This window comes from Morone saxatilis, unplaced genomic scaffold, assembly GCF_004916995.1.
Source record: "Morone saxatilis isolate NCDOM2014 unplaced genomic scaffold, NCSU_SB_2.0 Contig0, whole genome shotgun sequence".
Lineage (NCBI taxonomy): Eukaryota > Metazoa > Chordata > Actinopteri > Moronidae > Morone > Morone saxatilis.
This window is the reverse complement of record NW_023339650.1, coordinates 12966343-12988209: the sequence shown is the minus strand read 5'-3', so window position 1 is coordinate 12988209 and position 21867 is coordinate 12966343. Positions and strand designations below refer to the sequence as shown.

Sequence of the window (21867 nt, the reverse complement as noted above, 5' to 3'; positions counted from 1 at the left end):
TTTTTTAAATAAGTAACCACTGCTTCCATTTATGATTAGCACAATCTGTATAAACTGCAAAAATGATTGGACGTCTCTATGCACCGCATGACAGGTATTTTAACTTCTGACTTCAGATTGCCACGTCTAACCCTTTTCAGAGGACAGCCCTTCTACAAAATTATTTCTCAGACAGTTGGGACAAGGAAGATCTAAAGAGAAATAAAGCAAGAGACGCAGAGAAGAGAGTAGGAAACATTTTCCCATGACACTCCAGCTCCAGCCCACACAGCTCAGTCTGGATTCTTGATCCTCTTGACCAGTTCACAGCAAAGGTCTGGCCCAGGGATGAAAAGAGGTCGGCGCAGAACCGTCTAATTTGCGAGTTCTGCAATGACTGTGTTTCAGGCACAAGAGTAGAACGCATGCATCTTGCCAATGTGAACTTAAACTGTTACGGACATACAGTGTATAAGCAGCAACAGGAAATGAGTGGCAAAAAGGTCAGAAAAGTGTAACTAAGCCTTTATTAAAGCAGACAGAAGCAACACCTCTGTCTAGCTCAGTTATAGGGCTTTGGTAGTATAACACTCAGTGTCTTTGCAAGACCTAAGCTCATTCCCAAAACCAAAGAATACAAAGAACCAAGCTAGACTGCCAGTGACCTGGGTTAACCACAGTATGACCAATGTTTTCAAATGATCTCCCAGAAGTCTCTGTCCCAAACACACAGAGTGGCACAGTGGAATGAAAAATCTTTCTAACTTGCCTATTATTGAGATGCAGTGTTTTTCTGCATTCATTATGGAAAGTCACTGAGAGCAACTTTCACAGAGATGCCTTTATATGTAGCTAGGTTTGTATTGAATCAGCTCCAGTTAAAGTATTGAAGCCTACAAGCTCATGGAGCCTATGGGATTGCAGTACATTTTAAGGAATTCATGTCTCAGTATTACATTTTGTGATAGAAATTGCGCTGTTTGTGGAGTGTGAAAACATTGATGTTAATTTCAAGTACACATTTTGTTGCACTTTTAAACAGTTTCTACCAAACTAATTTTATGAAACAAAGATAAAAACAAAGATAATAGAATAAATTAACTGGGATCTTGTCTATGCTTCAGTAATATTCCCACAAAGAGAGAGGTAAAGTTTGGGAACACTGCTGACAGATGTAACCACACAGCTAGAGACATTTCCTAGTGCCTGCCATTCCTTCTGTCTATACGTTGCCAGCCTTGGCTGAACTCTATGACAAATTTTCGGCATAACCGCTATAACTTACTATTGTGGATAAAACCCATACTGAGAAGCCCACTAAAAGGCAGGCTGGTCGACAGTGACACCCCTTTAAATGAGCCCTTCTGAAAACCCCAGAAGCCATATCCTGCACCACAGCAGTGCAGTGCTTCCTGTTCCCCAAGTATTTTCCCTGGCACTTACGCTCTTTTAAAAGGGTCCAAAAGGACCAATGGGCACATAGCCTATTATTGTTGGAAAGGGAGTTTATGCAGCACCAACAGTCTTGCTTATCTGTTGAAATAGGACAATCTGGGCCCCACTCCTACTGTCTAGACGCACACTGATGGATGGTTCATGCTGGAAGACCAGGCAATGGTTCATCTTTTCCTATGTCCACAGGGAGGTAACTTAATACAAACCTTCCACTGCGGCACTTTAAAAATGGACTAAAGAGGACAGAAAATAGAAGAAAAATGGCTTAATTTGAAGTACTTACTTTTAACTGAGACAAGTCCACAACATCATCATCACAGTGGCTACACCCATGTTCATAGTTCCATGTATTGGGGACATAGTTGGCCAAGTAGTTCAAGTACATCTGTAACGGAAATAATTTAGAGCAGGTGAATGCCTGGTTATAGAAGATTAATATCAGCATAAGCAAAAACTCAAAATATGTTCTGTGATTCAGCATATCATGATGTGTTTGGAATATGAGAATGGATATTCAGTCCACTGATTTAGTGTAAGAATTTGGGATAAAAAAAGATCACCAGGCAGAATCACTTGTTAGACTGAAGACCACCGGGGTATAAATGTCTCTTTTAGTGAAATTGAGACTTAACAGTCTGGTGTAATTATTCCTTTTTTCAGTTATCTTCATAAATGCCAACTTGTTGTAATCATAATTATGTCTGCTCTGTATTTAGTGTGCAAAAAAGTTAAACTTTATGGGGAACATAGTAGTTTCAGTGCACTAATGTTTACAAATTTCTCATCGTAGACATTAACATTGTGATCATGTATTTGTAATCCCACTGAGTTTGGTGTAATAACTGGAAAATAATAAAAAATGGTCACAAATCCAGCTAGGCAGCTCCAAACGGTAGAAACAACTGCTAGGACAAGGATTCCGTGATCTACCATTAAAAGCTTCTCCTCCAGATGTTGAGGCCTCTGGGAAGAATGACTCAACAGTTTGGTGGATTTGGTTCATTACCAAGGTAGACCAGAGGCAGGCAGCTGGTGGTGGAGCAAGACTTGTGAAGAAATGGAGGAAGGAATACGACCAGAAAAAGACCCCTCCAGAATGATGATGGTATCATACAGACATCCTGCTTTACAGCTGCCAGAGCTCTCTCATATACTGAAAGTAATGCCGAAAATGAAAATAGGGGACACATGGACAGAACAAATTTGGCCAGGCTTCTTTCCTCTACTGAATAATGAGCTTGTTTTTATAGCCAGGGTTACTGGCAAGTACCATAGGAACAGTATGTAAATTTCTCGAAAGTGTGGGAATTTATGCACTGCAATGCAAGGCAAGGGCCAACTCATCTGCAAATGGGAAAGTTCAATAACTCAACCTAAAGCTAGTGTCCTAAATGAGAATGATTAAGCATCTATGTTGTGCCATTAGTGTACTATGTTAGGCGTGCCTGAGGGCATCATTTCTCACTCACTTTGGTGTTTCCGTTGCCATGGACAACCACTGGCAGAGAGTCGTACACTGTGTTTCTAACTCTTACGCGGTCTGTTCCAAACTTGAGGAGCACTTCATCTGCCAAAAAGAGGAACAAGAGACACTTCAGGCCAGGTTATGAAAATTGACTTACCACATGGCCAAGAGCTGTGAAGGTTTATAACTTGCAGGTTGAATTGCCAAGCCAACAAGTTTTGTATAAATATGCAATCTATCACACAGGGTGGGAGAAAAGCATTACAATTTGATTTACGTTAGTGCAGCAGATTATTTAATGCCCTAGTTTTTTTGTTTTTTTTTTACTTCCAGCATAAACTGGGGTTTTAAATAATTGGGTTTTAAATATTTGACAAATGATATGTAGATTAGCTGGAAATTGACTTATGGAATTCAGTTTCTGTGATATTCTCACCGACGGCTCCATTCAGGTTCTGGAAAATCTGGCACTTGTGGTCCAAAGTCATGTTGAGAGTTTCCTTAAAACATGAAAACATGGTGAGTATCTTAGCCATCCGAAATATGCGGGAAAAAAGTGCTGGTGTTTGCACAAGATACTTACTCGCTGTAAAGGATCCAAGTATATTTTAGTGTAGAAGAGCTGGTCATCATCATTGTCATGGAGGTTCCATTGTGAAACAACTCTGTTTATGTATGGGGCGTAGCCGATTATACCTGCAAGTAATAAACAGTGTGACACACAGATCCAGCGGTAAAGTATAGGGTTTAGAGGCGTTTACAAGGTCATATACAACTGGCAGACTGTTGGTGACAATTATACTGTATCTGCTGGCTCCTTGGTCTAACAGCTTCACTCTAGGAAGCCTGAACGCCTTACACAAAGTGTGATTTTTGGCAATAATCCAAAACAAACAAGAAATGGGCTGAGACTTTCTCTTCCCACAGTCTGTGGATAGAAAGGAGTGCAGTAATGGATAGTAAGAAAGCTGTAATCTATATGTTATAACTGTCTCATAAAACTCACTGAGCTTTTGGAACAGTGTGTGCTAGTATCTCTCACACCCTCTCTAAATGTACATTCTCATGGCAATCTCAACTCGAGTTTTCCCCTGTCTCCTCTTTTTCCTTCTCTTGCTGAAGGACACATTGACCACAGTAACAGATTGCAGGGTTTGGCTGTGTTGCTGGTGTCCGACGTTTTGCATCCCATCATTTAAAAAAAGACTTAAACACTGTCAACAAGTTTAAGGATAGACATGACATAATCTAAATGGCTGGAGCAAGAAAAAGTTTAAAAGGAAATCATGGGATTTTTTTGTAAAACGGTAGCTTATCCACATAATGATGGTCTAAAATAAACAGATCCCAGAAAGTGTTGGGAGGTGCATGCCTTTCAAAAATGCACTGTTTTGAACTGCTTTGCTGGAAAATGCAGTATACAATATATATAGGCAAAGTTGCGAGAAAGGAAAACATGGATGGAACAATGAAAGTTGTTATCATGATATATGTCTATTTTGACAGACTGTTAACTGAACAGACTGAACATTTAAGAACATTTAAGTTTTATTTCCAGGTTTCAGGGTTCCTGGTTTAAACCATTATTAGTTTTCTTAGTAGATAAAGCAGATTTAATAGACTTAAATAAACACACATTGCCACACACAAACACAACCCAATCTTGATTCCATCCCTGAAACACTGTACACTCTGTGACACAGTAGTGTGTGGCCAGATGCTATAAAACATTTCCCAATGGTCATTTGGGCGGTAGCCGTAGGAACACAAACAAAACCTGCAATTTTACACAAACTGCGGCACATTCTGGGGGCCAAGACAAATCCACATGTCATGTCAATGACAATGAATGCTAAAAACAGTCTGTGATCAGTCTGGGGCAGTTGGGCTCCAATATGGGAGGTCAGACCAGGCTGATGACCACAGGGGAAGGAGTAATTCTATGTCCTGACTAGCAGGATGCAGCTGGCTATGCCATGTGTAATATGAATGAGAACATAGGGTTACTGTTCCTTCGTTTAAAAATGTCTGAACGTCTGCAGCATCTTTTGTGAGCTCGATGTCACGTTATGCCTAAACATCTTCATATGTATTGTCTGCCAATGCAAACTCGAGGAGAGTGCCTCAAAAGGGTAGAAAAGGGATAAAGTATGCAGTTAATATTTGCATGAATGGGCTTCTGTCACCTCCTGTCCACTTGGACAGGAAATACCTCAAGGAGCTAGTTTACAGGGAAAATATACTTCTATTTTATAGAAAGAGACAATAATAAAAGTCCTGTGGTTTTAGATTTTAAAACTAACTTCAGTCTGTTGTCAGTCCTTGAACTCGCACCACCAGTCTTTAAACCAATAACACTGTGGGTGCACTGCTGTTTAGCCCCCTGAATTCCAACTAGGCCTGCAAGTCTTCAAAGTTCGACAGCTGATGGAGGAATGTAAACCAATGTGCACACATAGAAGTTATGGGTTTACAGCAAGGTTGTTCAAACACTAGACTACCCCAACATGCAATTTATGTCGACAGAATATAAATAAAATAAAATGCTATGTTATTTTTTGCATTGTTCCATATTGACCCACCCACCCACTGAATTGGTATTATTTATTTGCCACAGATGAATGTATGGGTTATTGTTATTGTTAATCTTCCGGTTTATGCTAGACATAGTGTCTAGTGGTTAGGGTTAAACTTTGGGGTGAGGGATACACACGCCCACAAAGGAGGTGTATCGCAGCAGAGCAGCAGCAGCTTCAGTTGTCCATCTGTGTCTACACATGATGCATTCAGTACTTGGTGTATGTCACCAACGTTTTGGTGGTTCACAGGGCCCAACACACAACTCAACTCACTGTAGTTACACGTGTAAAACAAAAGAGAATACACAGAATTTGGCTCAGTCATGACAAAGATGATTCAATAGGTCAAAACATTTCATCATTTCGATCATATTTAGAAATGTTTGGAACCCACCTCCAGAGTTGAGGTAGCGTTTGCCACTGCGGATTGAGGGGTACTTGTCAGCTAGCCGCTTGTCCGGCCATATCAGTCCCTCTGCAGCAAAAAGCACTTTGTGATTGGCTTGCTGGAACTTCCTGAGAATCTCCTCTGGCCCCCCAGCAAAGATAAGATCATAGCTAAAATGGAGGAGTGAAGATAAAATACAACAGAGCATTATCAGTCTATCTTTCCCTTTAGGGGCTGTCTGACAGTTTTGTAACAAGTATGTCTTATCTTGCATCTGACACACAAGATAGGCTTCTACTTGCTTGAGCTTGATAGACATCTAAATGTAAACAGTGTACATTCTTAACGAGTGGGCATTTGTTACAGGCAAGAATGTCTGGATTGTACTTCAAGGTATTTCCAAAAGAGTCATGCTTTGACAGAAATTAACACACAAACTGCGCTGATGCATGCATTACCGATGGCGTAGTGTGACAGAGAGGAAAAAAATGCCATTACATGGGCTGGTGGTGACTTGTTTAAAAGCATGCTATTATTCAAAGGGCAGATCTTTTAGGATGTGGAAACTCTTAATGTTTTTCATGGTTTTACTTTGAGGTGTAAAGTCATAACACTACTAGAGCCGATTTATTTTGGTGACACCATTTCCACAGACTCACTGACTATAAAACACCCCCTTTTAGATGTGACTTTGATTCTGGACTTTGGACAGATTACTGTACACACTTGTCTAAAACTGTTCAATCCAAAAAAATCCTGTACTATATATACACCAGTTTATGTAAGGTGGCAGGAAAAGTGAAAGATAACCAGAACCGTCACAGGCAGGCATGCAATGAGAGGAAAGGAAATCATAGGTGAGGAAACCCGTATGTTCTACAGTATTCACATCTGGCTGACACATGTTAATACAAATCCCCTCTGTCCCTTGTTAAATCATCAATCATAGTTATTGCTGCAGTATAAAATGACCTGTAGTCCATGACCAAACATTAGTAATAATGTATAAAAATTTAATTTATGAAAATAAATTCAAGACTCGCCTGGCCTGGGGTCTGAATGGATCTGTTTTACATTCCCTTTGTGAGTGTTGCCTATTTTTATCATCTAAGATATTTAATTAACTGTCACTGTATTAAGATAGTAAACTGCAGAACTAGGAGGTGCAAACTGCAGTGCAACTTGATATTTACACTAAAATACAATGTAAGATCAGTCTTTTTCCACACTTAGTACTCAGAACCCGTTTTATAAGAATCTGATCTACACCCTAGGTACCAGGTGAATTCAATCGATAGCTTGGAAGGTAGAAACCAGACACACAATACACTTTATGTTGTGTTTGTGTTATTCTTATACACTGTATGTTACCGTTCCATTGGGTTTTCACCATTGATATAGTGGCTTTTTAACCCTAGTCACATCCATCCAACAGGAGAAAACTTAACTGAAAGTGTATAAGAGAAACATACAGTACCCAATACATTTAAAAGTAGGAGCCACCACCATTTTATGATGATTTTTGCAAATAAGGTTACCTCACTAGCTGGTGGTTCCCAATTGCAGCCCGTAATTCATTACTATACACATGACAAATTTCTGTCAATTCAAATGAGCGACTGATGTATAGCCAACTCAGGAAAAATGTTCTGGCTGTGAATGGCAATTGTGGTCTCCATTTATAGTGTATGATTATAAATGCAATCATTTTCTTTTAACTTTGGGCATTCAGCCCATGCTCAAAAGCTTGACAACAACAGTGAATAAATTTGAATGTCACTTCTGAGTAGGTGAATTACATATAAGACAAAATGTAAAACTGTGATTGAAGCAGAAACAGAAACTGTCATAACAACCCAGGTGGGCCAGCCGGATTATAGATTTTAAAATACATTTGAATGGCTCATAATCTTCTGTGAAATGCAGATGCAGTTTCTTACACTACAATCATTTCATCTAAAAAAAAAAAAAATACAACAAAAAAAACCACCATTGCAATTACCTGTTTCAAGGGTGTGACAACTTTGCCCAGCAATTATAGCGAACATTATTCATGTGACATGGTGCAGTAAGTATCATCATCTTCTGCTCTATTTGAGGAAATATGGCCTGCAAAGCTGTTATTATTCTAAACCACTCACATTATCTCAGGAAAACTTTCCATTGGCTTTGAAAACTCATAATTCAGCTACCTGCATGTGAAAATTACTCTCCTCATACATTTAGCAATGCTCTGTAATAATGCCTTTACGTGAATGAGTAAAGGGTGGTTTAGCACTACTTATATGTGGAGTAACGCCTCTCACTGTGGAGACATCACTTTCAAAGCAATCAACAGTCTGTGATTGTGAAAATTAGTTTAATTTCTAATTCATAGACCTTCACATCAATTAAATGTGTTATGTATCCCGTTCTTGTCATTGAAATGTTTTATATTTCAAATCAAAGCTAAATCAGAACAATCAGCTCAATCAAACTGACCTTTGCATAGAAACTGAACATCTAAGAAAAGTAACAAACAAAAGCCAGCAAAAAAAACAAAAAACAATTTGATCTTTTTTCTTTATTTTACTTGTTGGATGCAAACACATCGAACCAGATTGAGGAACTTTACTTCTCTACAGTATTTTCTTCAAGTAATATATATCTTGGCAATATCACTCTTTTAGGGACTCAGGGACAGGAGTTAATTTAGGCTTTGCATTGAAAGCTTGCATTAATCTGAAGTTATCATATTATAATAGTGTATATGTCAAATAATAGTAAATGTCAAGTAAAACTAAATAAAAGAGAACAAACCTGTCCACAGAAAGGACAACAAGATCTTCCTGGTCCGCCAACGCCTCCATGGCCTCTTTCAGTAGTCTGACTTTTTGCCCTCCACCGATAGAACGACCAACATCTCCACCCTTCCATGCTTCTCCCATTCCCAACACCTGAGACAGAACACATGACAAGTTTTAAAGCCCAACATGATCTGGCTTGACACAAAACATCACCAGTAGGCCAGCACTGTAAAAAAATCCATCTTCACAATTCATTCATTTCATGTCACTCAATTTTTGTAATGTCTCAAAATCAGGTAGGATTTCTGCCAGTGGGAGAAAAACTTGTCTTACAATATGCAAAACATTTCCAAGAACTTTCCTCAAATAGGCAGTAAGCTAAGTAAGATGGGTTCACAAATATCAAGAAAATTACTCTTGATTCAAAAAAATGACCTCCCTTGGAAAAAATGGCAGTTATGTTACCCTATTGGCAGACTTTCCACTAGTAGCTACAATGGCGCATTCTATAAACTCCTGTGTTTAAGTGCAGCCAGGGTGCCCTTCCCCACAATCTCACGGGTTTGCAATACAGCTGTGAATGGAAAAAAAAGCACAAAGCTGTAAAGATGAAGATATGAGTGTGAGCCTTGGAGCTTAAGGCAGCCTAGTAGAGAAAATCCACATGGGCTGAGTTACCTGCGGTACTGGGGTGACAGCAGTCAAATTGTAAGGTCCCTGTTATTCAGTATTTTCTAATATAGTCTTATTGGGTTTGCTGTACAGAGATGGATGCAAAGAATAACAGGCAAAGGCAGAGTACCGCGCAAATGCTTGTGGTGAACTAACTTTGAGTTTCAAAGCAAAAAATAAATAAAATAACAATTTTTTTTACAACTGGCTTCAACCACAGAGGGGAATTCTGGACCCACATTGAGGAGTGTCCCTTTAAGATGGATGTTTTTACAGCTTGCTGCACTTCATTGTTTCCCTCAACAGGCCTAATTAATCAAGTGTGTGGTTAAAACCTTTGGCTATTGTGTGTGTGTTAGTGGTACCATTAGCTGGGACAAACTGCACATTTGTAGACATAATTTTAGACTATGGGAAGACAATCTTACCTTCACAGTGTAGTTGAAATAGCGTGCAGACTGCATAAAGCGGTGGAAGCCATCTGTTTCCTCTGTTGCAACAGTTAGAACGAGCAATTTTTCTGAAAAAGAAAGACAAACAAATTTCCACAACCTTACTTATGTTACCTATAAAGTCATCACATATGTTCTGGCTAGCAAATTATAGGGATGTGGCGGATGTATTCTTGCAGCTGAATATTGTGACGCTTCAAGTTAAGGATTTAGAGGTTTTTGCTGCAATTTTTATTGTTTAGGATATCCACAGATGTATGTATATTGTTTGATGCTTTTAAGTATTGAGACTCCCACTTCTGTGAACCACTATTCGTTGTAAACCTCAGACCTATGTCAACAAACTGCTAACTATTTGGTTTAGCAGCCTAAACCTACATCTCAAAACAGCAACATCTACAGTAGTTTTGATCTGAGTTAAAAACGTATTTTTTGCGTATTTTTAAGCCTATTTTGAAACATGGAGTCAATAATTTCTTTCTTCTTGGGTTAAAAGAACTCCCACAAACCTCCAGGACATTTCCAGTGGCCGAGAGTGTTGAAGTCTGAGGTTTGAGAAAGGGTTAGACCAAATACAAATTAGCACCATAGCCTCATGTGAAGCTAGAGAGACAGACTAAACACACTAAGCTAGTTTTTAACTTGTTCTGTTATGGTTTGTAAAACCGACTGGGGGTGTCTTTGATTGGAAAGACCGCCATCTGTGATAGTGAGACAAGGAAGTAAGTCCCCTGATATCTAGATCTGGTTAATCAAGGTCTATTATTGCATGACGGGTGACTACTCATTCATTTCCAGCTTCCAAAAGATCATTTCAGAAATGAAAAAGCAAAATGTTATTCTGTGTTAGTAGGAAGACAGCCCAACAAAAATGTCATGATACTTTAGTATCGTTTTATAAGAACACTTGAATACTAATCCTACTTTTCATTTTTTAAGAGCCAATCTGCCTTTTGTTTAATATACTGCACCATGTTCTACTAAATCCCTTGTAAATGATTTATTGGGCATTGGCAAGTAAGATTGCCAGGAACACATATGAGCACACTCTGCCCCAAAATAAAGTTAAAAGCTGAAAACACATATTTGTAATATAAAGATTAACAGGTCTTCATAGTTTCATTTTTCTGGCTGTTTTCTATTAGCCTGAGTTTGATTATTTGTTGCGTTGAGCCTATTCTAAACAATTATTTTTCAGCAAAATCTCACCCACCTCCCATCCACTCTTCCTAACTGAAGTACATCAAAAGCAGCCTCCTTGCAGCTTTTCCATCCATTTCCTGTCAATGTGACTTAGCCATTCTCTCATCCCAGTCTAGCCTGTGGCCCTGTCATAGCTTTAATAGCCATTCCAGTACGCTTCTGACACAGAGGTTCTGTTACAGGTTGGAAATAGTTCCCTGTCTGCCTCCAACCTAAAAATCATCAGATGACATAGCAAAGAACTAGACAGATTCCAGTTTTAAATAAAGCACCATACAGAGGGAAGGGATGCCTATTACGAGACACAGGTGTGTTCCTGTTTTTGTTCTTGGCTTTAAGATAGAGGAGGATCAAGCATAGAGCATGGAGGGGAGGGTGTCTCCCACATTTGGGAAGCACATTTTCCAGGCAGGTCAGTTAAACAAGCGATTTTAATGGTTACAGGAGAGGTTTATATGCTTCCTATTATCCTAAAAAAAGATTTTCAATAACTCAGACCAGACACTGTCTTCTCTTTTGCTGTGTGAAACAAATTTTGAACTAAGCTATGAGCTTTTTATACTATTATTTAAATTTTAATATTAAGTGATTAATTGATCTTGATTTGGAGACACAGTTTCAGGCAGTCTCTCATCACCAGCAGCTTTGTTTGTGTATGTGCAATGGAAGTCAGTGTCTAGCTATGTTGTGATCCCTGCTATCTTATTTATTTTCATTTCCTAAATACTAAACTTTTGAAAACAGAACAATTGGCTTGCCTGTGATTTCAGGGAGACATTTCCCATCAGAAAGAAACAGGCTGACAGCTTACACCAATTAACCCCTCTGTGACTTTCCCCTGACCTTACGGAACCACACACTTTCCCCTCGTCGTAAACATGCAGGCCACATGAGTGCATCCCAACAAGCAAGCTCCCAGTTAAGTATAGCCTGGGGATGTAAACCATGTTTTGATTTCAAATAGATGAGACAGACACATTACATTCCTACATTAAACGTGTTATTTAGACACATTTGCAAGTCCCTTTCATCGCTTTTCCATACACAATTCCTGGTGGAAAAAAATCCCTTAGGATTACCAGTGGCCTCATGTGAACTATGGCTGGAAACATTGGCTGGATATTATGATATTGTCTCCAAATACAACACAAAGTGCAAAAGGAAGAAGTATGATCTGCCAGCATTGTTAAATTACACCTATATGGATCACAAGCTAAAAGTGTCGATGTAATGACTTTAGAGTATAATACTGTCACCCATACCTTGTAACATCAAACAGCTAAAGGTTTCCTTGTTCATATTTTCACCATAAGTAACCCCAGTTTTATATCACGTCCTTTTGAACACCTACAAAATATGTAAAGGGATCACTCTTTGAAATGTTGTCTGAAATACAGGGTTTATGGTACAACATAATATAATGGGGGATGAGGAGTGTACAGTTAATTAAAGGACCAGTGTTAGGATTTAGTGGCATCTAGCAGTGAAGCCTTCCAACCATGTAGTAAACAATAGTGACTGCAAAAAATATAATATATTATTATATTACAATAGTATTATTTTTTAATACACTAATGAAATATTAATATTATATCCCATTTCTGCCAATAGATGTAATGTTAATAAATGTTAATGTTAAATGCACTGGACCTTTCACCTGTCATGGCTCAATTAAGTGGTCACTACATCTAGAAAATACAAAAGTCTGGGGTATTTTTGGCCGCTTCAACAGATTGCTCACCTGATCAACAACCTGGAAATTCCTCTTTTCACTATATGCATATTTAAAACATTACCAGCACAGGCTTCTATAACATTAACAAAAGATACGGCCTTGATGAGGCTAGCTATGTTATTCTGTGCAATTCCTCCCATATTTTAGGGAACAAAGGCATTGTCTTATTGAGTTAGCTCATTATTCCTTGACTGTGCTGGTTAGTGCTTTGCTTTTAGCCCTAACAGTAAAAACTGGCATCTAGCTGGCTCACGTGATTTATATTTAAATTGTATTTGCCTTTTTCATGCAACATTCAGTCTTATTTTCTGCCAGTAAGGATGGCTTGTCCCATATTTCTTTGATGTTCAAATTAGTCCCCATGGATAGATAGCAATAATTGTCTACGGACAACAGACGTACAAATCTAACTTCCAATCTAACTACAAAATTGAATCCTGGCCCAATTGCCCAGTCCTTTTGATGTGTTTTTTAATATAAACACCATAATCACACTAATAATGAAGCATAACCGAGAGACAGATGGCAGCACTCAAAAGGAGAGGTTTTTGACACAGTCCGGGATGAGTGTCTAGTCAGAGTAAACACAGCACACTCTCATGTCAGTTCTGTAAGAACAGCCCGCAGGAGGAGAGGAATGTAGCTCATACAGTGTTGCTGTAACTCTTCTCCAAGAAAGGCATGGATGTCAAGTGGTCTTTCCCTCTCACTCTGTCTCTATACCACATGGGGCTCAGCTGTCTAGGTAAACTTTCACACTTCGGTGAGCAAAAGTTCTGACTCATCGACTGGGGCTAAGCTTAAGTAAGCATTTCTTGCAGAACGGAAAGAGGTATCATGGGAATGGGCCCCGGCCTTGAACATAAGGATAACAGAATCTTTCCTCTTTGACGAGAGACAGTTCTGGCCAGTGAAAACAAACCCCTGTTCTTTCTATTTTGGTCATCCAAGTAAATAAACAGTGTTTATAGTGTTTTAACTAAAAGCTCGCCAAAATTATCCAGCAAGTGTCAGACATAGGAAAGTGCAAGTAGTTCAGTTCATAGCCAACATTCTTTTGTTCGGTCATTTATTTGACTGAGCCTACCTTTAATCTCCAGGTAAAGCAAGAAACTATGAGATAGGGGGTGGGGGGGGCTGTGCAGTGACGCTTAAGTCACCTTGTGCCATTCCTGAACCTGGAGATTGGCCTGAGAAACCACCGCTTATCATATGAAATGTGAATTTAACTTAACTCCAGTCAGCCTGTGTGTTCCTTTCCTGCATCTGAAATAATGAAAGTAGACGTCAATATGAAGTTAGATGGAGAGTGGTAAGAAATTGTTTGCTTGCTGAGTATAACAGCCTACCAGGCATTTACTTTTCATGGATGGGCCTTGGGCTTTGAGCTGTGCCAGTAATGTGCACTGCCAGGTTGTACAACTAAAAACCCTCACTGTATTATAGTACACCATTTCCATCCTGGCAACAAGTATCTTTAAAAGGGAATGTTGTGGTAACATTTTGAGCCAGGTTGCATAAGAACAAATTCATAGGAGTTAACAACAGTATTCTGTTGGTATGTAACGCACAGAACTGGCCAAAGCTCATATTTGCTATGTTTCCAGGGTCTAAACGAGGCCTGTTGAAGGCGACATAGTTTTTTACATAGTTTGTAATGCAGAGAGAAATGAAAAAGCAATTAAGTCAGTGGTCTAATTTTTTACTACAGCAAAGGGAAGACAGATGAATTTTGAATAAGTCAGTGTGTAAACAAAGATACATCCACAATCCATATTGTGGACACTGTAGACTCCATATTGAACAGACTAAGTCGGAGCAGAGACAGCGCTTATCTCTGTCCACAGGGACCTGCATAACATTCCTCAATGTCATTTAGATCCATATTGCAAAAGATGAAAGGGAAAGTGTCGTGCTGTAAAGGTTACTGTAATTCTTGCGCTACTTATGCTCATATATTATGAATTTAGATCATCAAAAAAAGTTTTATTGCTTCGATTTATTGTGCACCTTAGTGGAAAAAAATCACATGAAAATGGGCTGCTGGGTCACAGCTGGAACCAGGAACGTGTTAATCTGACCATCAGTGCAAACATGCTTCCAGCTGTAACATGACTACTGATCTCTGGACAGATTCAGGCATTGTGCCATTATTAAGTGATTTTTCTTTTTGCCCCTTGGGAGCAGTGGAAACTGCTTGTGAACTTGTGTGTGTGTCATAACAGCTTTAATTTGGTACAGTGAACAGTTGCTTGGTACACATCCAGCAGTTATGGAGCAACATTATCATTAATTTGGCCAACTGGCTAATCTAAGTCCAAGATACTCTTTCAGCTCTGTTTTTTGGCCTTACAAAAACCAGAGGGAAATATCTAGTATAGTATAGGTGTGAATGTCGAGAAATGGCCTTCAATGCTGAAGGTGTGTGGGGACGGGGTTGTCAAAGATATCTCACCATCCAACGAGCAGTTTTGATGAAGAATCCTGCCAACTTTAAAACTGAGATTTGCACAAAGACTTCTTGAACACATCTGTAGCCTCTTTGTATGGGACTGAATGTATATAAAAAGGATAAATGGACTCAATTTATCTCATTTGTTAGACTAAAACATGTCTTTAATTCCAAGTCCTCACCTATATAACTCTGCCATCCATTCATTTCATAGAAGCTTGCTGCCCAGCCTACGGTCACTTTTAAAGATTTTCCACCTTTAGAATGTATTAGAATTTTAATGCGACTACAAGTAGCTTTGGCACATAAGTAGCACTTTTGATGTCTAAAACCCAGGAGCCCCGAGACATGCAGACATTCCTTTTGCCTAAAAAATACCACTTCCTAGGTGAGTACTCCATGTGTTTGTAATTAGCAGTAGTCGCCAAATTTGAGGGGTGGATACCCAAGGGACTAAAAACCCCAGTGCTCACAGATTGGTTAGTGGGCATTATTTCAACAGTCCACAACTAAAATAGATTTTATTTTCTAGCCTTTTCTATGTTTCAGAGCCACCATAATTGATAAAACACACCATATCCATAATACAAGGGCCCTGTAGTGCATCCGCAGAAAAACGCTGTGTTTTCAATTACACATGTCAAACCACAGGCACTTCAGTCTTAGGATGTGGCATGATGTCACCAGCATTGGGCCGGGAAACTATTTTGTAGTCCCGTCAGACGTCATCTTGAATCAAGAATAGCTTACTAGCAACTATATTGTAGAAAAAACAACAACTAATTTAATTTGGTTTAAGTCGCACACTGCTCTTGTCAGTGGTAATGATTACAGTTAGGACAGTCATTTCCTCTGTTGGCCACAGTCTGGTGTCACTGTAGGGTTTAGATCCTTCATTGACAGGAACACATTTCATTTCGGTCAACATAATGCATTTAGAGGTCAACAATTTAATTAATATTTTTAATGCTGAAATTTCTGTAAGGGGAAAGCAGAAACACAATTTTATCATATGAGCTATTATGGTTTGATCATATTTGCTGCAAAGGGGATATGGGGCCAAGCATTGTAATCACATTTTAACCACATGCTGTTACATTGAAACGGCTCCTGTTTCTCTACATGGAAAGTGAATTGAATATGCTTTAAAGATAAGCAGTGAGCTGCTCCAAGTGCATGATTTCGTTTCATGCATGTTCTTTTCATCTAGCAGGTTTGGTTTAACAGGCTTCAATGGTTATTAAATATAAACTGATGTCACTGGTTCATAAAAAGACAGAAAAAACACTATTTTGTGAATTTGCAACTGGAATACCTATTTTACAAGTGTATCAGTTACATAAACAATCACGTAAAGTAATAACCTAGAACACTTTCATAAAAGTCATGTCTTTGTTGTTTTCTCTCCAGTATGAATGTATTATAGATGTGATTTGACCAAGGCTGTCTCCCAGTAAAAAGCTGAGACTCTGTCCTGCCTATTCCTGAAAATGTTACTGTCATGATCTCATTTTCCTGTAGCCAAATCACATTGGTATGTCACAGTAAATATGACAGCCTTACTATCTTTAATATATTGACAACTACTAATGATTACAGTTTAAATACATGGAAAATTACCCAAGATCAACTTCAGCTCAATTCCCACTTACAGCCATCATTTTTAAAATTACTTGCTACAGTAGGTAGAACAATGGGATATTTGTACTGTTGCCATACAACATAGCTGAAATATCAACTGTTTTCAGTACTGCTTAAGAGGAAAACTTTGCATCATGGGAACTGTCAGCTTGATATCTGACTGTTATCTTTTTGATACTTAGCAGAAAACACCCCAGACAGAGTTAAGAGAAAAGATGCAGGCTGAAAAAGCAGACAACGCAACGCATATTTGGCTGAAAATGAGCCACGGAATCAACCTTGTGGTGATATTGTGACAATGTTCTAAGACATGATTACAGGCTTGACCTGCCAACAGGGTTTGTTAGTTTGTTAGACTGGAATTACAGGCAATAGAGAGAGCTATTATACAGCATATAAGGCATGGACAACTTTAGGTGGAGTTTCCTTTTCTTCTCTATAAAATGCTGCTTGCTGACACGTCAGTAATGTCTGGGAAAGGTCTAATCTAAAGATGCCTATTCCTTTGGACAGTGGAGAAAACCAGGTCATACTGAGTAATGGTGTTTATCTTAGTCTCCCACACACTGACCAAGAATATGTCCCAATAACTGTCAGGAATACAAAATGTCCAAGTATATAATATCAGCACAACTCTGAAAAATATTGTTGATATAAGACAGATCTGCTTTACAATTTTCAGTTGGGGGCATCCTCGCGTTCAGACTTCATAGAGTACCAAGCAGTTAGGCTAAGGACGCTGAAAACACTGGATAAACTATGAGATTAACACTGTTTTTAAATAGAATGCCTGAGAGAGATTAATAGTTGGAATGGTCATCTGAAACTTGTTTGTTTTACTTATTGGTAAATAATATTGTAAAAGGACTGATTGTAAAAGCAACATATACTCATTTTAAAAAGGATTTGTGTCGTAGCAAACTATTAAGAGGCATGCACAGAGATATGGAGTGGCTCAGATTCACGCCACAAGAACTACATGTTAAATTCAATACATACTTTGTCAGAAAGAAGTGAGAGGCTCTTTTAAGACTGAGGGCTGGACAGTCAGGGTCTACGTCGGCCAATTTTTGTAACTCTCCAAAACCGACAAACCAACAGCCACGTCCGCTGTTCACAGTGACCAGCCAGGTGCACATAGGTGAGAAATGGGCAGAAGTCTGCATTCCTATTTCTTTCATAGTCCCATTCACAATCACATTGTTCATATATGTGCAGCATTAAGTCTGAACCAACAGAGAGACACTCTACCTGCTTTTCTACTGGCACAGCTGGCATTCAACACAAATCAGAAAATATAAATACCTTTATGCCACCTGTAAATGCACTCTTTTTTCAGTATCGTTTTTATTATTTTATTAATACTAACCAATATCTCTGCTTTGTAAAACCCTGTCACCATGATGACCAGCGTCTTGCCCCACCTAAAAGGAAAGTCACTCTAAAACAGTATGTGCAACTTGTTCTCCTTGACGTGGTGGACGACGTGTCACCTGACCTTTCCCGAAAAAGGAAAATAGGCCTTGGTTACTTGCTTCACTTTTCCCAACAATATCCTGCATCCTTCTTTCTTCCGGACAGCAAAAGGAAAAAAGTATTTGACTGGGAACTTGGTTGGAAAAACACATGACTCATCAAGTTGATATTGCACACTGTTAACACATCATATAAGAGATGCAATACAAATGTGTTTCTGACGTTGTGACCCAGACGGGTCCCAAAATGGCTGATAACTAGTGGACTAGTGTTTTATAGCTCCCAGTCAAAAACAAGTTGTTCCTATTTGAATCAGGACAATGAGAGAAACAAAAGAACTTCTGTGCTACAACAACGCTGGCGTATAACGTGTAATTGCCTAAAACAATGTGTTTTGGGTCAAGGGATTGTCTGTTTGGCTTCTGTTTCATAAAACCTTAGATACTTTAACACTGCCAACTATTCATGTTATACTGCATAACACAGTAACCGGGTCAATAGAATTATTCATCAGTGCCTTGTTCAGTGCAAAAGTCTTAAAGAAAACTGCTAGTCAAGATCACATTTTGCTATTTTAAACCCTGAACTTATTTGACGAAACTCCCAATTAAAATACTTTAAATAATCACAGGTTAACCTAATTAAATGAATTGTTACTTGCATTCAGTTGGTATGGCCATATTTAGTGTGACAGCTTTAATTTACAATAGCCCAAATTTACCTCAAATTCCATTCATGGTGAGATTTTGTAGATTTAGTGTGTGCATCCAAACAAGCTGTATCACTTGTGCTCTAACCCTTCCCAGGTGTACTGACAAGGCTTTCATAAGCAAACATTTGAACCCTCGTAAAGTTAATGTGGCTACTGTGTGAAAGACACCCAGTTAGTCAAAACCAGCGGACAAAACAAGCCTGTGGAGACTGAAGGCAGCTGTTGTGCCCTGAACTTAAGACTGCCTCCCACAAAAAAATAAAAAAGCATCACTACAAAAGTAACAGATTTCCAGATTTATATCGAACATAAACCTGCAGTGCTTATAACACCAAGGCTGGTATATAAAAAAACATATGTACCAACTTATGTTGTTGTTTGCAGGGTTTCTTTACAAGATGCCCTGTGAATGTTTTTAAAGGAGCTGTGTAACCTAAATGATTTTGGGGGCAATTTGGAGCAATTTAGCCACAGCAACATGCTAACAGGGGAAGGGCTTTTTAAAACAAGGCAATAAAACTGTGACACATCTGGGGTGGGGAGTGTAAACCTATACATGTACAGTATAAAGGTTTAACATGGGAGCACTGGAGCAGGTTGTACTTGGCTCCGCTCCATGGAACTTAATTATAACATTACAGCACATAATTGCTTGTTTGCTATTAAAATCTAATACTAATGTTTTTTTTTACGCATTCTGATCTATAGCAAATCACGGCTAATAGCTGTATGATTGCCTTTGTTTTTTCAGTCTGGTCTAAAAATGTAAAGGGTAAAAAACTCCTGAAACCATCAAAGACACTCCAATTGGTTAGTTATTTCTCGCACTGACATTTTACAGCCTGGCATCTGCATATAAAAGCCGGGGCCGCACGCAGCCGAACAACATGAAATTAAAACAGGCTTGTGAGAAACCGCAGTTTCTTTTGTGCAAGAGCCTCTTTCATGTAATTTTACGCTTCCAACCTATGCAGCGCTATACCGGATTCACACACAGGCAGCCGCTGCCATGCAACCTGCACCTCATGTACAGTAACATCATGTAGCCGGTGAATGAAGTCTTGGAGAATAGATATTTCCCCTTTTTTTTTTTTTTTGGTCAAACTTGATATGACAGCTCTGAAATGCCGCCAGAAGATGTGCGACTAAAACAGGTGGATCAAATGTGGAAGAGCAATAGAAATAATATGCAGCTCCGTGCGTTATGAGAGTACATTATGCTGCATTTGAGGGTCGGGGACAACAATAGGAAAACTTTAAAAAGTTTGCTTACCTTTAGGAATGGGCGCAGGAGCTTGAGGTGTTTCGGTAGAGGAGATGGAGTTTGCAAACTTCAGGCAACATAACAACAATAAACTAAACGTGAGGTACTCCATTGCTGTAGTGCGTGCTCCCGGTGACCGACTGGAATATTACCTCCCAGCACGAAAAGCAGCGGTCTGGATCAGCCCTGGAGGGTCCTAAATATGCGCTCTCGCGATAATAAAATAATAAAGACCAAAAAAATAAAAGAAATCCTCCAATGAATGTCAAGTATTCTAAAAGAGCAGCTCTTGAGACTGCTCTTTTGCTCCAAGGGAAGGGTAGTTTATAAGTAGTGCAAATCAGGGGAATTGGAGAGCAACAGGCGTGGTTCCTTAATTGCAACTGCAGCCAGTCGGTGGAGTTGCAGCCCGTGGAAAGAGAGAGTGGAGGAGAGAGAACTGTATTCACCCCTGACACAGGGACGTCCTGCGCGAAAGTGTGTCTAAGCACAGCTGTATTTGAACCCCCCACTACTGCTTGACTGTTAAAACATCCCTCCCCTGGTCCCCTCCCCCTGAGCACCCAGCGTCTGTCTGCCCAACACTACTCCCCCTTCTACATCTACTCAGAAGAGACTGCTCATTCAGCCTCGTTAGAATAAACCGTGGAGACAAAGTCACATTTAAAATACAGCAATGTTCCTGTGCAAGGCTTTATTCAGAGTTTTCTCAGTCACCCCCCCCCTTACATTTCTTTTTTTATATCACATCCACCACGTGACTGGGGATCAATTAAAACATGATGCATTGCCAAAAAAAAAAATAACTATCTAACAATATATAAAAATTGAGCTTAAGTATTTGGTCAGTCAATCAGTTGGTTGAATGGTTCAATTATGATTAGATATCAATTAATCAGTCCTGATTATACTTACACACTTTTAATTTCTGTAATACACTACATATACACTAATTACTTGTGTTGTATGAGTATTTAATGGATCAGAATACTTCCAAAAAAACATACCAATTGCTCAATTGCTGATTATTTCCTTAAGGGACTGACTAATTTTTGGTAAGAAAATAGTGAAAAGTGTCCAGATCCCAAGATAACATCTCCTATTTTATTTTTTTTTAATGAATCAGTTTTCACATTTTCTGCAGAGTACTTTTCTGCTAATCGCTTAATCAGCTAAAGATTTCAGCTCAACTTTCCATTGTTTCTCTACACAATACAGTAGGTAACATCTTGGCCTTATCAAGCCTTTGTCAGTGTATGAAGCTAACTAGATTTTAGACACATATTAGAACTACTGCTGCTTCCCTACAGCAGTAGACACACACACACCATGGGAGAAATGAAGAGAAAAGCAGGAACCAAATATTAAATCCTGCTTCCATTTACCGTCAGATTGTATCTGTGTCTCCAGTGTCTGGAATTGTTACTTGCGTTCAGTGTCTGGTGACCTTGAAACCAATGCTTTGTCTCATTTGTGTCTCTCTTTCTTTATTAGTAGCAACAGACTTGCCCCCCAAGCTAAAACCATTTCTGTCTGTCAAATTCTTTGCATATAGCAGTTACAAATGCCACTGCCCAGATTGTTTTACTTAATGACATCACCAAGTTC

The 21867-nt window shown here is 39.0% G+C and overlaps 1 protein-coding gene across 1 annotated transcript in view; it reads right to left on the bottom strand.

The window, feature by feature from the left end:
- plod2 (procollagen-lysine, 2-oxoglutarate 5-dioxygenase 2) overlaps positions 1 to 20731 on the bottom strand; it is a 29797-nt gene extending 9066 nt beyond the window's left edge. The window contains exons 1-8 of the mRNA XM_035651804.1: positions 20269 to 20731; positions 9753 to 9844; positions 8666 to 8802; positions 5873 to 6036; positions 3483 to 3595; positions 3336 to 3399; positions 2904 to 3001; positions 1718 to 1819 (exon numbers count right to left, since the gene is read on the bottom strand). Coding sequence (XP_035507697.1) covers positions 1718 to 1819; positions 2904 to 3001; positions 3336 to 3399; positions 3483 to 3595; positions 5873 to 6036; positions 8666 to 8802; positions 9753 to 9844; positions 20269 to 20371 — 873 coding nt within the window. The 5' untranslated portion in view covers positions 20372 to 20731. The remainder of the gene's footprint in view (positions 1 to 1717; positions 1820 to 2903; positions 3002 to 3335; positions 3400 to 3482; positions 3596 to 5872; positions 6037 to 8665; positions 8803 to 9752; positions 9845 to 20268) is intronic.
- Between the last annotated feature and the right edge of the window lie 1136 nt (positions 20732 to 21867).